General features: G+C 43.8%; 1 protein-coding gene across 1 annotated transcript in view; it reads left to right on the top strand.

Moving 5' to 3' along the window:
- Nucleotides 1-18,059, top strand: part of LOC117826330 (receptor-type tyrosine-protein phosphatase F-like) — a 462,221-nt gene that overhangs the window by 393,027 nt on the left and 51,135 nt on the right. Inside the window, exons 15-20 of the mRNA XM_034702308.1 lie at nt 4,547-4,816; nt 6,153-6,734; nt 7,352-7,485; nt 7,945-8,089; nt 13,252-13,557; nt 13,983-14,176. Of these exons, the coding sequence (XP_034558199.1) occupies nt 4,547-4,816; nt 6,153-6,734; nt 7,352-7,485; nt 7,945-8,089; nt 13,252-13,557; nt 13,983-14,176 (1,631 nt within the window). The remainder of the gene's footprint in view (nt 1-4,546; nt 4,817-6,152; nt 6,735-7,351; nt 7,486-7,944; nt 8,090-13,251; nt 13,558-13,982; nt 14,177-18,059) is intronic.

An 18,059-nucleotide genomic window follows, 5' to 3' on the forward strand; every position in this document is an offset into this window, starting at 1 on the left:
AAATGTGTTTCTGTTTTTTTCCACTCACTGAAGCTACCTGATCCCATTCCTGTCTGCAGGTACGCAAACAGGCAGCCAGCACCACCAGCACCACCCTTGTCTTGACATTTTAGAGCCACCAGAGAATGATGTTCTCATATTTCTGTACGGGGGGAGGGGAGTTTGTTAAGGGGGTGGGGGGGGGGGGGGGTACTCATGGATTGTTTGTCCCTTCCTGTCTGTGTATCTATTTATGTCCTTCCACTTCTCATCCATTAAGAGTGTGTGGGTGTTTGTAGGTGTGCAGGTGCACTGCGGGTCACTCTTGGTGACCCCCTCTGTAAAGGAGGACTCCATCAACGTGGGCAGACTCACAAGCGTCCTGTGATTGTGCATGAGCGTTCATTTGTCAAGTGCTTATCCCACAACGGAGGAGGGATGTCAGCTTCTGTCTGCCGGCACTGCTTCATATATCCATGTGACATGTCAATATGTCACTGAGGATAAAGTGCTGCGGCCGGGCTTTTCTTTAACCAAAATATCTCCATGCTGTTCTATGTGTGTGTGAGTGTGTGTGTGTGTGTGTGTGTGTGTGTGTGTGGGTGTCAGGGAGGGAAACTCACAAAAAAAATCAATTCAGGTCAATGTAATGAAGAAAAGGATTGGCTACAGAGGCGAGTAGTGTCCTTCAGAGCATCAAGTAGCCTTCACAGGAGGTGGGCAGTAAATTTGACTTGTTGCTTAATCTCTGAACTTTAAAACGGTCTTGTATCCTTCTATTGTTGATCACTTGTCAAGTAGATGTACCTCTGAACACAAGTCTGAAAACAATTTTCAAATTCTTCATCTGTGAATCTCCCTCCCTGAGACTTTTAATGCATTACTTTGCCTTCCAGTGCCATGTCACTAACCTCCACTGCGTGTGCAGAAACACTGTTCTGTTTCACTGTCTTGTTTCCTCTCCACTTTGTATGTTTCCATTCCATCGCTCAACTCCATCAAACACTCAAACAGATCAGCGCGAAGGTTGGTCCTTTTCACTTTTCATCCTTCCTCTTCAGTTTGATCCAGATTCCAAATAATCCCAGCTCCTCAATTGAGAACATAGACACTCGATCCCTGACCTGAGAACCCCTTGAGTTTTAGTATAGAATATCTCCTTTATCCATTATTGTGCAAATTCATCTTTTGCATGAACCGTTGAGTAATTCTTGCATGCCCCTTAATGCCCCTCCCCTGAACATTCCTTCAAATATCCTTCCCCAAACACCCAAGAAGTTCCTGTGCCGTTAGCTTCAGTCGTCATTAGACCTCTGTTGTGGTATGTAGCTGTGCATCCTCCCCAACTGCACACCTTCATAGTCACTGTCAACCACATCCTCCTAAACCGATAGCTCCTTTCTCCCTCAGACTTTCCATTTGCCTCTGTATGCCATTCACATGTGCGTGATGGATGACTTCTGCAGTCAGGTTGCAACCAGATTTGTCAGATATTTAAGCAACAACATCCCACTCTCCCACAGAGAGACACTGGTATCAGAATTGACAAAGCCATTCTCAGGGGGTTTATGTCTGTTTCACTGCTGTGGGTATCTTCTTCCAACAGACTGAGCGATGTGATAGGCACATGTTACCTTAACAAGAAGACAAATGTCCTCTGTTCTCATGTGGGTTTATAAGCAGTAGGCCGTTCAAGAGCGGAGAAACAGAAAAATGTCCTCTAATATTAGTCATCTTAATGTATATCAGCTCATTATGAGACAATTAAAGGAAGCAGTAAGTACCCTGAGATTTGGACCTAACCTACAGATGTAGAGCCTGAGCCTCTGATGCAGAGTTAATAAGTGATGACAGGGACATTGTCCAAAAGAGAGCTAATGTTTTTGAAGTCATCTCCACTCTTCTACCATCTACAAAACACTGCAGCACAAAGAGCTGACCTATGGAATATTTAAGAATGAGCTGGCAGTGTGCCGACAAGAGGATGATCAGCCATCATGGTTGCCCAGCTCTGCTGCCAGGAAGCCTGGGAGCCCGCTGACTCTGTGCCAGTATGCTCAAATATTGATTGACTGAACAGGTTCTGCTATCCTTGGGCACTTTGTCAAGGCAGTTAAATTTATAGGTATCCAGCAAGCGGGCAGGCAGAGTGGAGACAGGGCTTATTTTGTGGTTTTGATAGAGTCCCGGAGCCCGTCTCTCCAAGCCGCTCTCAACGGGAGAGAGGCTTCGGGGGAATCGATAACAATTACCTGCCCTCTAGTCATTTTGTTCCACAGCACCTCTCCAAACTTAACCGCACGACATGAATTATTCACAACATTAAGTGTTCAATATACACAGCCCCCATTGACTGACTGCTCTTAGCACTGTTTAGTCTATGGCATCATGAAAGAATAACAGATACTTTGAGCCTAATGGTTTTACATTAGGGCCGCTTCTCTCAGGTTTCTCTCTTTCATAAGCATATGTTGTGAAAAATAGCTGCAGTCTGAGAACGTTACAGTTCTGTAAGAAGACACAGGTGGTCATCAACATAAGTGGGATGCTTTTCTTCCTCAAAGGAAAGCCTGTTGTGCATTAGCCATCCTTAAAATCAGATGTTCAGTCATCAACAGGAGAAAAATAGATCAGGTTCCTCCTTTATCTCCTTCTATCAGGCCGCTCAGGCTTGTGATCTCATCCCGTGTCTCTCCTAAAGTCTGTGCATGCTCTGCTTGAGAATGTCATCCGTGTCCTGTTCCCAGGCTGGTAAAGCTAACCGGCCTGTCCAGTCTTTGTGTTTAAAAATCAGCTGTAATCCTGCGAACCTTGAAAGCAGATGTCATGGCTGATGTTTGACTCTCTGTCCCTTTCCCTGCATGAAACCATCTGTATGTTGGAGTAACTTCCAAACTCTGACCTTCCTGTTCACAAGTAATTTTGTAAACTTTATTTTGAACATTTATCACACATCATAACTCTGTCCTACACCTTTACTAACCTCTTTACTATTCCAAGTTCTACTTTATTTGTTTACAAGACTCCACCTGAAAAGGTTGATCCACATTAAAGATCTGATCTATTTATAATGCAAAATGTGATGCGTGACACAAAGATTCCAATAATTCAACTATTTTTGTGGCTCAAACCTGGGTACTTTTTATTTTTTGCTGAGTAGTTTAAGCCCACTTGATTGTATTGATAATAAAAACCTTCTAGCAGGTCTATATAAAGCACCTCAATTATTTTGGGATAATTCAGATGAGTGTGAACTGGTTCCCCCTTATTACAGCTTGGTCCAGAGAACCAGCTTTTTCCTGACTGGAATCTCAAAAGGTGTTTTTTTGTGTGTATTTTTCCATTTCACCACATAATGAGGGGAATAACAAGTATGGCTGTATAGTAACAACGTTCTGGTTCAAATTAGATTGGGGAGGGAGGGGTGAGGGGTGGGAGAAAGGGAAGGTGGAGGGAGGCTCACATTTGAAAATCCATTTTCATGGAGACTGGTGCAAGAGAGCAATTACAGTCAAGGGCTTTTTTTTCCCAGGGAGATGTTGTAGCACATTAGGGGAAACAAGCAGGATAAACTGTGCAGGGATAGTTTCATGCCACAGTGTTTTGGATTCATATGACCAGCAGAAGTAGGACAGCAATGGTGGGTCATCACAAGGGAGCTAAATGTTTGGCTTGGCTTCACTTTCTCTCTAGCGAAGGTGAAAGAAACTACAGCTCCTCCTCTGTAAGTTCAGGAAATACTATGGCAGTGTCATAAATTTAACAGTTCTGACACTGATGGGAGGTTCACATCGTACTGACAGGCACCATGACAAGCAGATAAGTTTGTTACGGTTGCCAAAAGTTACCAGAAAAAGATCTAAAGTGTGTAAATATGGCATATCTTTATTTAGACAGAAAACACGTCCTATGTAAATGATGGCTGCCTGTTTATTCTAGGCCAGCCATTCAGCGCCGCATCGAGGCTCGGCATCGGTGTTTGCCTTGTCCCTGGCGACGTCAACGGGTCCTTCTTGTCTCCATGGGAACCCCTTTTTAATGTCAGCCTATCTGCATATCAGAACTGCACAAAGAGAGGGAGAAAGAAAGAGAGAGAGAGAGAGAGGGAGAGAGGGAGAAAGACAGGCCATGCTGAAAGAGCCTAAGAGAGAGAGGGAGAGAGGGAGCGGGAGGACAAATCAAACAATGCCATCTCCACAGGGACCCTCAATGATGCAACTCTCGCTACCATTTGACACTTTGACAAAAGAGGGCCAGACATAGTCTCCAGCAAAACTGGGCTGTTTTTTTTATTATATTCCCTTTTGTAGGGGAGAGGATAAAACACCCCCTCAAAGTTTTCTTGTGAAATTCCAGAGCCATCTTTGTGACAGTCCTATTATCCCCATTGTGCTCGCCTCCACGTTCGGACAAAAGCGATCAACTCTCCATTCTATTGGCTCCTTTTCTGCGTTAGCTTTTAGCCTTGTGTTGTTCTAAGGAGCTAGACTTTTAATTAAGTAAGGTAAACAACATGCATTTATCCACCTAACTTTATCCTACCTGCTCTCTCCTGCTTCTCTCTAAGTGCGACGAGTTCCACCCAGATTCTCCATCCCACCCACCAACCAAGAGGTGATGCCCAGCGGGAGCGTCAACCTGACTTGCGTTGCGGTAGGCTCACCCATGCCCTACGTCAAGTGGACCATGGGGCTGGTGGAGCTCACCAAGGAGGAAGAGATGCCACTGGGACGCAACGTGCTGGAGGTCACCAACATCCGGGAGTCGGCCAACTACACCTGCGTGGCCATCTCCTCTCTGGGCATGATTGAAGCCACTGCCATGGTCACAGTCAAAGGTGAGAACTCTATTGATGTATGTACAGTATGTGTATTTATAGATGACTGTTTCTGTGTCCTAGCACATCATCTCCAACCTGTCTCATGTCTTTAACCTTCAGTCTGTTTACGTCTGTTTCACGGTTCCCTCTCCACTGTGTCTCTTTTCACTCCATCAAATCAGTTCCTCCTCAAACAAATATTACCAAAGGTTGGTCATCATCCCTTACAACCCTGTCCCTTTGATTTGATAACAGGTTTTGAATGAGGTCAAAAATCCTTTCCAGCTGTTCCTGCATGTCTCTTGATGCCACACCCCTGAACAGTGTTTCGATTACCCTTGCCAAGATACACAAGGAGTCCCTCTGCAGTTTGTTTAGGCCATTATAAGCTTTCTGTTGTGTTATGCTGCTGTGCATTCCTCCCAACCGCTCCCATATAGTCACTGTCAGCCACATCATCTTAAAGCTACAGCTTTCTTCACCCTCAGCTGTGTGTGATGGATGACTTCGGTATTCAGGTGGCAACAGGATTTGTCAGGTATTTAAGCAGCAACACCCCGCTCTCCCACAGAGGGACATGGGTATCAGAACTGACAAAGCCGTTCTCAGGGGATTATGTCTGTTACCCCGCCAGAGGCATCCTCTACCCAGAGACTGAGTGATGTGATAGGCACATGTTGGCCTAATGAGCACTGATGTCAGGGCATGTGTGTGTATGTCTTTCACATATTTGTTGCCTTTCTTTTTTTTCAGTCTGACATTGTGAGGTGTTTGTTTGTGTGAGTGTGGCTCCACCTGCCTGTACTGTTCCAGTGAGTGTGATGTCTACCCTTTGCAGCCTCCCTTATCAGTTGTTGTCTGTATTGATCCCCCTTTCCACTCAACTGATCAATACACAGAATGTCACAGTCGTTTAGAGGGACCACAGAAAAACAGACCCCCTTCTTCAAGGCAGCGATAATGAAGACCCTCTGTTTTGTTTGTATTTGTCATACTCTCACAACGGGAGCCACTCTTGCAATTTTCTTGTGTTGTCAGTAATGACCAGGCCATTTATAAAGCACAAAATTGGGATTTCAGTCCAGCTTTTATATTCCTTCTGGGATATTGGCTGCCGACAGCACTATAAGGATTAGCTTATGAAACAATAATTTCAGTGCTATGAGTTACTGACTGGAGAATTACATGGCCAGTCATGTATTTTCTCCTCAAGAGCAGATTGTAGCTGTATTGTTCCTATATTTTCAGATTTATGGTATAATATGTGTCAGATGTTACATTTTTCTCAAGCTACCCACAAGTCCTCAGGGCCATTCTTCAAATCAAAGCTAACACCTCTCTTTTCCCTCCTCAGCCTTGCCAAAGCCTCCCACCTCCCTCATTGTGACTGAGACCACAGCCACCAGTGTGACTCTCACCTGGGACTCTGGAAACCCTGAGCCTGTGTCCTTCTACATGATTCAGTACCGAGCAAAGTCTTCTGACAACGGCTTCCAGGAAGTGGAAGGTGTGGCGACCACTCGTTACAGCATTGGTGGACTCAGCCCCTACTCTGAGTACGAGTTTCGTGTCATGGCTGTTAACAACATTGGCCGCGGGCCGCCCAGCGACCCTGTGGAGACGCGCACTGGTGAACAGGCCCCCTCCTCACCACCTCTGCACGTCCAAGCGCGCATGCTGAGTGCCAGCACAATGCTGGTCCAATGGGAGCCGCCCGAGGAACCAAACGGACAAATCAGGGGCTACCGGGTCTACTACAGCTCGGACCTGACGGCTCCGCTCAGTGCCTGGCAGAAACACAACACAGACGACAGCAGCCTGACTACCATCTCAGGCCTGACTCCTGACATCACCTACAGCCTCCGGGTGCTGGGCTTCACCTCTGTAGGTGACGGGCCACCTTCTGACATCCTGCAAGTCAAAACCCAGCAGGGAGGTGAGCAGCAACCAGTGTGTGTGCTCTGTGTTTTAATTAACGCGCGTATGTTCTGAAATTTCATACTTTCCCTGGAATCAGTCCCATACTTAGCCAGCATTAGAAAACACTGGGAATTTTAATGCAATGGATGACATATTGTTTCTAAAAGAGGTTCAATTTGCATTCACCAAAGATATCTTCATGTTTTTGTTGCCAGAACCAATGCAAGACCAATATAGAGGAAATATTTAGAATTTATTTCCTCAATTTGTAGCTCAATGCTTAAGTTTTTCATTTTTGAGCTTTCTGGAATTACAATTGTAACCCTCTACAGATTTTTATAAAACAAGAACACATAAAGAACAACTGTTCTGACATGTTTAATAAAAGAAAAACTTACATACAAGGAAAAAAAATCTTGGAGATGTAACAGAATTGTACAACAGTTCAAACGACTCACAGATATTAAAAATTCACTCTGTACTGTTCCTCATAAAGCTATTTGAGTTGTAGTTTGTCTCTGTTAAGTCGATGCCTTCCCCCTGTGGTCAGTTTTTTGGGAGATGGTTATTGTTGATGGCAACCCTTGTTCCTTTAACTCTTCATCCTCTGTCCTTTCACCCCTCTGGATGCAGTCCCTGCCCAGCCTTCCAGCTTTGAGGCTGAAGCCGAGCTGGATAGCCGCATCATGCTAACATGGCTGTGGCCTGTACAGGACCCCATCACAAAGTATGAGCTGCAGTACTGGGAGGATGGCTCAGACTCCAAGGTTAGAATAACAACATCAAGTTATAACTGTTTTATTACTTAGTTTTCTCTCTCTCTCTGTCTATCTACTGGTCTATCTATCCGTCATGTTTACCCTCCTCTCGTGCTGCTGTGAGATTCCAGTCGAATGAATCTTGTTCTTTATGATGCAAGTTCTCTGAATGGGAATCTGCAGCTGAGGCAATGTGATTGCTCTAACGCACTCTCCTCCTTGGTGCATGATAAATAAATGCTGTAGTAACAGACAGCATAGTTGTTGTGTAGTTCTTTCTCTCTGTGTTGTAGCTCTTGGTTCAACTCTGATGGACCACTGCACAAGCTTTGAACTCGTTTTGGAGCCAAGTTGCGCTCTACTTTGGCTGTATTCCCTGCTTTGAATGCATGTCAGGAAAGTGAGACAGCAGTCTAGGCTTTAGGATTAAAGTCGAAGATTAATTCCTCCATGTTTGAAACCCTCCAGATACATAAGACCTTCGACCCAGCCGGCTCATATGCTGTGGATGGTCTAAAGCCTGACACCTTGTACCGTTTCTCGCTGGCAGCCCGATCTGAGATGGGTTTAGGCGTCTTCACCCAGCCAATTGAAGCCCGCACCGCCCAGTCCAGTAAGTCCATAACTTAAACTCTGTTGTGTTCTCTCTTATTTGTCTGAACTGCTTTCTGTCCACTAACCAGACTGATTCTGCAGAGTAACAGTCCCCCACAGCAGGCTAAAGCAGGTTTAGTTTTATGCAGGACAAATTTGAGTTTCATACTGCTTAAATCAGACAGCGTTGGCAACTTGAATGTCAAGCCAATTTCTGCACAACATAAAGTGCTGACAGTGCAGCTGTCCCGGTCAGTCTCACGCTTCCACCACCTCCCCTCTGTCACCAACACTAACCCTCCTGTCCATCTATCTGAGGGCAGGCCCTGTGTTCAGTGTCAAAGGTAGGTTTGATGTGTCTTTTCCCCACATTTGTGAGTAGTGCTGTGCTCTTTATTTATTTATTTATTTATTTATTTATTTATTTATTTATTTATTTATTTATTTGTTTGCCTCAAATCATCATTATCTGCTTTTAAAGTGTCAGCCCTCAAAATGTCACTCTGCCAGCTGAATGCAGATTTTTTTGCTGTGGTGGCACTTGCTTGCACCAACTCAACCAGGAGGCTGATCTCAACACAGTTATAGCTTGCACATATTATGTAGAGATGTAGAGAACTACATTTCATTAAAACTACAGGGGGAAAAGCATAATTTTACTTTATTTGAACTTTAGTCAATCAATCAATCAATCAATCAATCAATCAATCAATAGTGGTGAGAGGATAGTAGTAGTAGCTATTAGAGTTGTAGCAAGGTCTATGGTTAGTAACTTCAATGGGACAGGAAGACTTAAAGTAAGAGACAGGCAGACAGAGCAGAGAGTGGGGAAGATATGATCCCAGTATGTAAGTTCCCCAGGCAGTCTCATATAGCAGCATAACTAAGAGCTGGTCCAAGCCTGAGCCAGCCCTAACTATAAGCTTTATCAAAAAGGAAAGTTTGAAGCCTATTCTTAAAAGTATAGAGGGTGTCTGCCTCCCTGAGCCTGACTGGTTGATTACTCCAAAGGAGAGGTGGCTGATAGCTGAAGGTTCTACCTCCCATACTATTTTTAGAGACCTCAGGTGCTAGGAGCGGGCCGACATGCTGGGAGTGTAGTGTTATAGAGGGGTAATAGGGCACTATGAGCTCTTTAAGATACAAAGGTATCTGCATTTTAAGAGCTTTGTAGGTCAGAAGAAGGATTTTAAATTATGATCTAGATTTAGTTTCATCTGTGATTTGAATTAGGTTTGACTGGTCAAATCTAACCGCTGACACTGACTTTAGACAATCTGTGTTGGTACTACAGACACACTCAGTCCACAGAGGTGTCATAGATTTGAGCTCCTCTCACAAAAAGATCTTTGAGTATTGACATCAGCTTGCACAGTGCACACCAACCTGCCAAAAGACAAGTTTAATATTGGCCAGCCGTCAAGCTACTCATGCAATTAGCACTAATTAGTAACAGCTGATTTGTGCGCACTCGCACCGGTGATCACATTCACACTCTCTAATTTCTCCTGGCATTTCCCGCAAAATGCTGCACTGTAGAACCTGGCTGTCAAGCAGCTCTGCAGCATGAGCAGAATGTGATGAACAAAGCCCAGTGGACCTCAGTCAGGGAAAGATCAGATGTTGACGAGGTTTATCAAAGTGGATAGACGTCTTTTAAAACAAGCCACGATCGGCCTTGTCACCAATCTTGGGGATTGGCTTGGGACAACTCCAGTCACACACTTTTTACTGCTGGTTCAGTCTGTGCTTTACTAATCATTGGCCAATTCAGAAGTCTTTTCTTCTCCTTTATTTTGTGTGTGTGTGTAGGGTGGTTACAAAATTAGTAGGAACATGTTTGAAGAGAGTCCAAAACATTATCAGATTGCAAGTCAAGCTGCAAGTTGAATATCTCTCCAGCTCGTCACAGGATCACTGTCTGCAAGAATGAAAGAGAAAATAATACATAAACTAAACCAAAGTGATGAAGAGCTCTTCTTGAAATATTTCTCTGTTCAGTCTGAGAAAATCACCAAAGAGCCAATACGTCTGAGAACCACAGAGTAACACAACTGTCAGTGGAGATCATGAGTGATGATGAGTCTGTGTCCTTGCAGCTCCTGTCAGCAGGAGACAGAAGGACACAGAATGTGAAGAGTAGAATTTGGATTTCATGGGGCAGGAGGATGGTGTGCATGAAATGAGCAGCAGCCCTGGGAAGGTTCAGAGGCAAAGAGGCAGTGGGAAAGTGTGACATTTTCAAGTGCTACATATGAACATTTCATTCATGTTATTATTTTTTAATATTCAGAGCAATGAACGCAACAGAGCTGTTTGAATATTTCTTGTGAAGTTTTTAAATGATCCACAGAGGATTCCCGCATATTGAAAATGTAGCATAACAGAACATGTATGTTGATATATATAATAATATATCTGTTGGTATATCCAGGGACTGGGCTTGAACATTTAAAGGAAGGAATGGTAGACAGAGGCACTTAATTTCCTCCATCTAAAATTCTCTCTCTATTTTGAGCCTTGTCTCTTCCCATTTTTGCCTCTGAGGCGATTGTATTTCCTGTGGTGTTATCTTCCCCTCAACCAATTTGACTTTGATCTAGCATATTTTCATCAGGACCTTAATATCACAATCTATTCTTCAGATCATCAGCATTGTTTTGATTCAGTCTGTTACCTTTTTGTAATGCATGTGGTACTGTCAGGTCTTTGTAGTTCCGTTGTCCACTCTCCTGTGGGACCACTTGATGAGACTCAGACCTCTTTTGTTACGCCAAGGTGTTTTTGAAAAGGTAGAGTTTCATGTTCTGGCATTATTTTATTGGATTCATATTCAGGCTAACTGTCCATTGCTCTGTTTATTAAAGAAAAAAAGGAAATAGCCTGGGCATGCTTTATAAGAACACACTGCTTTGAATTTTATTTCCCTTGGTTCATTCCATTCTCTTTTGAAGAGGCTCTTTTGTGTACAGTGGAATACGTTTTTTTGTTGAGTATTGAGTTAGATGCATGTAATGTATGAATGTTATTGTGTTTTGTTTTCAGTGTTGTTATTGTTCCCTATTCTCAAATGGTTATTAGTTTTTCAGTTTTCCTCCGGACTTGAGGGTGTGCTCAATTTAATGCTGGAGCTTATATATTTCACAAAGATCCTATTATTCCAGATTGGAGGTGTAGCTACAACTTATCCTCTTCATACATAAACATTACATTTGATATGCTATATGTAATCTAAGTAATTAGTCCAAAGGGAAGAAAACACTTTGAAAACAGTCAAAATAGAGCAACATTTATCTAACACAACTAATAAGGGTAGAGAGTCTGCGGGTTAACAATGTCACATAAAAGAAATGTGAGGAAGAAATCACTAAAAGTTATCCTCAAAGTGACAGAAAAATAAAGAGATGACAAAGTGATGACCACCAACAGATAAAAGGAATTAATATTGGGAGAATAAAAACAACAAAAGATAAAAGATTAAAACAATCAAAAGATCAGAAATATAAAATATGAAAATATTAAACCCTGCCAGTGATACTGACTGAAAAGAAAAGCACATGCCTTTGCTGGTTACACATTGCTCTGATTGAGATACACCTCAGTCTCCATTTCAGAGAATAAATTATTGCCAAACAGCGCCACGTTGCGACACACCATCTGTCATCTGTGTTAGTTTACATCCAGATAATAGTGTGTTATAGCATCATGGCGATAACCATTGACCGGAGCTTAAGCCCTCATATGGGTGGAAACTCTGTTAAGTCGACTACACACACATTCTTTATTTCTACACTGAGACAATACCAGAATTATTTTACTCGCTGCAAACAATCAAAAATAAAACAAGTTGATTGGATGATAAACATACATTGACATTGATTAGATATCATTATAGATATCATGTGTACATAAAGTTTTATATATAGCAAGTAGGTCTTAGACCAAAACCACAGTGCTGCGAAGAACTTGACTGATGTATCTCATGGTTTTAAGCATGATTGCAAAGCGATTGAGCCTGCCTGAACTAACACTGAGCTCAACTTTTTAATAGAGCTGGCTTCAAACCAGTTGTTGACATTCTTTTCTATATACACAACTTTAATTGATTGACTATTGTTTGTGAATCGATTATGCTCCATAGTAAACTTCAAAAACAGCCCAGTGTATCACGACGGCAGCACTTAGCAAGGTCTGACAAGCCCAGAGCTTCTGCATCAATGTGTGAACACCAGTCGACACGGTCAAGCACTCGTTCACACACTCGCACATCCATGGCCACTTTATTGCTCCCTCTGCATGCTGCGAGAGGCAGCAGAGAGGGCAGTTATGAACAAATTACGTCTTTATAAAAGCATCGCCTTGTAAAATTTTGGCACATTTTATATTCAGTTCAGACCACCCTGTAGTTTCATGGCCTCTCACATAAATGGAGTGCCAGACACAGCTCCAACAGAAGCCCGGTAATGTGTTCTTGCAGCCAATCTCTCAGTCCGGAGGTAGCATCCTGTTTAGTATGGAAGCTTTTTGTATTCAGTATCAAAATGAAAATGTCATATTTAAACTTGCAATTTGGTACTTCCAAAGTTGTCATCTACTACATGAGAGCATATGATTGGTGAATTACACCAAACCCAGAAAGTGACAAAAAAAAGACTTTCACTTTAATAAAGAGGACATGTTGAAAAACATGGAAATGGTTTTCTGCAGCTGGAATACATGTTTTCAAAATAGAGTCAATCCCTGAAAGTGCTCCACTCTGAAGAGCTTTATCATCTGAGCTCATGAAGTGTACTTTTATACACATCTTTGTGTATTTTTATGGTCAATAAATCATCATTTATATTTAAATTATTATGTTTTTAATACCTTTTTAAGCATTATGTCAAATGCTTGTGGCTATTTAGGCTAACATTTAAAAACAACATAGAAATTGAAGATACAAAAACCGCCTTGATAGGGGAATGGATCCAAAATGTTTTCAAAATTAAGCTTAAATCTTTGCGCTCGTGTAGAAGGGATAACTCTAAGTTTTTGTATGCAAATTGACATTTTGACAACCAAACAAAAAGCTTCCAGTTTTTCCTCAGTTTGCTCGTGTTTTTCTTTATTTTTATGTGTTTATTTTTCGTTTGCTTGATCCATGCCCTCCTCCATGTGGTTGTGCTCCCCTCCCCCCTACAGCCCCATCTGCCCCCCCTCAGGAAGTGCAAGTGGTCAGCCTGAGCTCCACCAGCCTTAAGGTGAGTTGGGTGGCACCCCCCGCCGCTAGCCGCCACGGCGCTATTGTGCGCTACACAGTCAGCTACCAGGCCATGTCTGGGGAGGACACGGAGCGGCATGAGGGGCCAGGCATCAACGCAGACGCCACCAGCTTTGTGCTGGAGGGCCTGGAGAAGTGGACTGAGTATCAGGTGTGGGTGAGGGCACACACTGACGTGGGTCCGGGCCCTGAGAGTGCCCCTGTGAGGATGAAAACCAGAGAAGATGGTAGGTTGACACCTCGTCTTGAGAAGAGTGCTCTCTCTGACTCTAAACATCCCTTTTGTTTTCCGGGGCTGCCTGTCACTGCTTTCCCTCCCTCTCCTAAACTTCTACTTAACGTTTCACTTTTTCCTGCTGATCAATTCAGAGTTAAAGAGGTGATGCTGTTTCTCAAAGGGTGTTTTGGGGGACACAGTAGACATAGAACAAGTATAAGATGATTTTGATTCATGGCCAAATCCAGTAGAACTTCCTTCTACAGAGAGTCCATAAAAAAATCAAGAGGCATTATTTTGATTTGAGCGTTTGGCTCTACATCACACAACAGAGTGAAGTGTTGAAAACCACTAACTCAGCATATTGACTCTTCTACTCCTCTCCCTCTCTGTCTCTTTCTTTCCTCCATCTCCCCCTCTTTTCCTGGTTTCCAGTGCCAGGAGCTCCCCCCAGGAAACTGGAGGTCGAAGCTGTAAACTCCACAGCAATCCGGGTCACCTGGAAGCCGCCCCTGCCAGGGAAGCAGCACGGCCAAATCCGAGGCTACCAAGTCATCTTCTCTCGGCTTGAGAACGGGGAGCCGCGCGGGCAGCCTAACATCATGGATGTTGCTTTGCCAGAGGCGCAGGTACTAGATGATGTCTCACTCTTGTCTGGGTCTTTGTCCGTCTCTCTTTCACTGTCTGTTACTGTCTTATGTTCATTTCCCATTTTTTTCACTCTCCACCGCTCCTCTGTTCCCTTCAATTCTCGGAGTTCACGCTTCATTTCCCCCCATACCAGGCGACACACATGGAATTTTCTCTCTGTCGACTGCAGTTAACCCCCCTGCCCCCGCTTTTTTTTCTCATCATTCTCTACATTTTAACTTTTGACTATAAATTAGGACCCTTCTTCTTCAGCTTTGGATTAGCAGTCGCAACAAGATCCATTCTAATTCTACAGTATTAGCTGTTAAATATTTTATATATGTTACATCAGGAGAGGGCTTAGTGGAATCAATGCACCTCTCTGTGGTTTTAGTAGGAATACATATGCACTGCCTTGTTACCATGTTTATAAATTAGAGTGTTTTTTTCTGATGCTGCGCTTTACACATTAATGCAGGCTGCTCCGAACCGCCCAAAGCTGTGTGACACCGTGAGATGGATGAGAGATTGTAATCCTTAAGAGGGATTCAGAGATTCATGAATATCTTAAAACCAAAAAAACCCACTCTGACTCTTTTTTTCTGTTTGGGAGACGAGAGAGCGGCTTAAGAGCCTCCTTCTGATTGTTTGCCGGGAGTAACATTTGCACGAACACGCATTCGCTCGCACCCTCGATGGCCTCACACAGAAACATCTCATTTAAACAAGTAAGCGCTCCTTGGCCGCAGGAACACCACAAGAAAATCTGAGCAGCCGAACATGTGTCTCTGAGCAGTGTTTGCTGATAAATGCTCAGCAGCAGCATTTAGGGAGGACCAACAGGTTGCTGGTTCACTTCCAAGGCAGCGTGCACTGCTGTGCCCTTGAGTGGAGCGGTTAACCCTCATTTACTTTTGCAAACACTCACTGTCTGAGGTCTTATCATATCAGAAGTGGAGGCACCGTTAGAGTCACCTTGAAAAGACGTGTCAGCTACCTCCCAAGTGATGCTAAGTGGAAGCTTTTGGATCCCTGCTGTGCAACATGGTCTTCCGTGATAACAACAAAATCACTCATATTGCATGTGGTTGTCCAGTCCCTCAAGGGTGAGCCCTCTTTGTCGACTTCTGAGGATGAAATGAACATTAAGTTTATTTTGGCCACACAATGCTGAGAAGAAGTATGAAAGAAAGGTTGTAGCTTTTATCACCTGCCTGTGTCTCTACAGCCGGCCAATCGCTCCACACTCAACACCTGAATACAGTCAAACACCTTTTTTTTTCCGGCGGTATTTTTTGGCAGCTGCTGCCGACAGTTTGTTGTTATCTGACTGTGTGCTCGAGTGCTTGACTGCCAGGACAGCATTGTTTGGTCTGGAGGAATTGAAAAACATGGTGGCTGCTTGTCTTCCTGGAAGTGTTTTCTTTATGTCCGCATGTTTAGCGTGACTTTGTTAAACGCTATGATAACTGAACTGAACATGACCCTACTTGTTGTGCAAACAATACTCTCAGCCATGTCTCATTGGTGCCAGGTTCACACAATAAACACAAAGCCATGCTGTATTTTGGCACACAGGATAGTGCTCATGTTCCACTTTGGTGTCCGGGACACCTCTCAAAACTCACCGCTCCCACTCCCCAGCAGAAACTGGAATCCCTCCTCCCTCCTCTCACAACACTGTTTTCTTCCCCCCTCCACTTCCCTTCCCTTACTCTCTTGTCCTCTTTTTGCACTCTTCCTGCTTGAGAAAGCCAGTTGAGTAATTACCAGAGGCTTGCGTGCAGGTTGGTTACCCTTGATTGAGTCATCCTAACAGATTGTTTTCAATGAGACAGCGCCGAGTAGCCAACCTGCAAGGACCTGCCCAGACGTCATGAGGACCACACAGTCAGCCGACGCTCCTTGTCCACGTTGGCGCCCAACTGGTTTCAGAACAATCCCTCCTTTCTCACTCATCTTTCCATTCACATACCTCCACAACAAATGGAAAAACAACCCCTATAACATGAGCAAACATGCTCACTGCTTCGATCAACCCTGCAGTAGGCGTTCCAGCTGGCTGAGAAAAGTTCATGACTCATCGTAGACTCATGCAAATCCCTCATGCGCACACCTGTAATTGATGAATAATAAAAGGAAAAAACAATTTTCTTCAATCCTGGCGCATCCCGTAGTGTTTCTCCCAAGAATTTGCCTAATGTTTTGTGAAATCAGTTCCATATCCACCTTTTCACCTGCATCTGATGCACGCTAAGCCTGCCAGAGGGAAAACAAAAACCTAAATTTACTGGAGCTCTTGCAGCACAACCAAACCTCACCTTCGACTTCAGTCACGATCCTAAACTGACTGATTGGATTGCAGATTTTGTCAAAATTGCTGTAACCTCTCCCCTTGTCTTTGTCTGGCTCCTTCTCTCCTCCTCACCCTCACTCAGGGTTAGCTGATACGCTGAGAGGAGAGCTAGGAGAGCTTGCATGTGCGTGGGCGGTTTAAGCGCCTCTTTTTCTTTTCAAGCAGGAGCCCACACAGCGCCCTCATTTCCCTGCTAAATTTAAACCAGAGGCCATGTTAACAGTGTGATGTTATCGACCCCTTTCTAACCATATTTCTATTGGGAGAGTGGCCTGAACCTGAGTGGGCAACTCCTCACCACATAGGCTGCTCCATCATTATGCACCCAGCCACCTCTAAACTCATGTTTTTCATATATTCATCCGTTAAAGTTGGCATACAAAAAATGACGTGATTGGTTTTGAAGCCATTAGCCGCTGTCTGTGCTTCTTAACATTTCCTGCACAAGTTCGCCGTCACTCAGCACCACTTTTCCAGGTTCATTTTGTTTGACCACTCATGCGTTATTGCGGTGTGTGCGCACGTTTGTGTGTGGGAGCGAGCACGTCAATGCTTCACTGCCTCTGCGGCCTTCACTGCCTCAGATTGGAGTTGAATGTGAATTGAAAAAAAAAGGAGAAAAGGAGCACCTCAGCCTGTCTCACTCCATCAATCATGACAGCTCCTTCTCTTCCACATCACTCGTTCCCCCACTCGTTCCCATTTTTATAGCCACACATCTCAGCCCATGTCATCACATTTGCATTCATCCGCCTGCAAATTATACTGCTCCGTTTCCACAAACGACGCTTATCAGCAATGATGTGTTTTCAGCTTGCACTGGCATTGGAAATATAAATGGGGGATAATTTATAATTCTCCCATGGATTTAGGCAAAGAGCAACAGCAGTTGCGATAGAAGGGGATTAAGACCAGGATGCGATAGGAACTCTTGCGAACCTTTAATGTGTTTGCTGCTCTGTTGACACACTGAGTAGAGTCAACGGTAAACAAATTAAGCAATTAGGCACATCACAAACTGTTATTCATGGAGTTAAGTAACAGCTGTTCTTGAACGGTACTATTTAGTGCCCCGATATGTCAAGGGAGCATGAGGCAGCAGTTTTTAATGTTCCGTGTGTGTCGACTAGTTGCCGCTGGGACCTTACAGAAGCCTCGCTCATGCTGCAGTTAGCTGGTTGGTGATAAAGACCCATCCACAGGGAGAAGAGCAGAGAGGTTGGGTCTTTTGTCTTTTCATACGCCAACAGTCAATGCAGGATGATGAACACAGTCTCTCCGGTGAACAATGAATCAGCAGAGTGTGAGGCTCGCTCTATCTGTTTTAAAAATGTCTGGAGTTACAAGAACGGAAAACTGGGCCAGAAGGGATAAAGGTACAACCACTAAATTTGTCTCTAAGGCATGTGTCGTATGACTAAGCATGTTAGAACATATCTTTACACTTCAATAAAGCAACATGACATTCGGTCATGAAGTCTCAAAAACAGTGGATTTTATTTGTACTAAGAATTTAACATGCAAAG

This window comes from Notolabrus celidotus, chromosome 15 (assembly GCF_009762535.1).
Source record: "Notolabrus celidotus isolate fNotCel1 chromosome 15, fNotCel1.pri, whole genome shotgun sequence".
Taxonomy (NCBI): domain Eukaryota; kingdom Metazoa; phylum Chordata; class Actinopteri; order Labriformes; family Labridae; genus Notolabrus; species Notolabrus celidotus.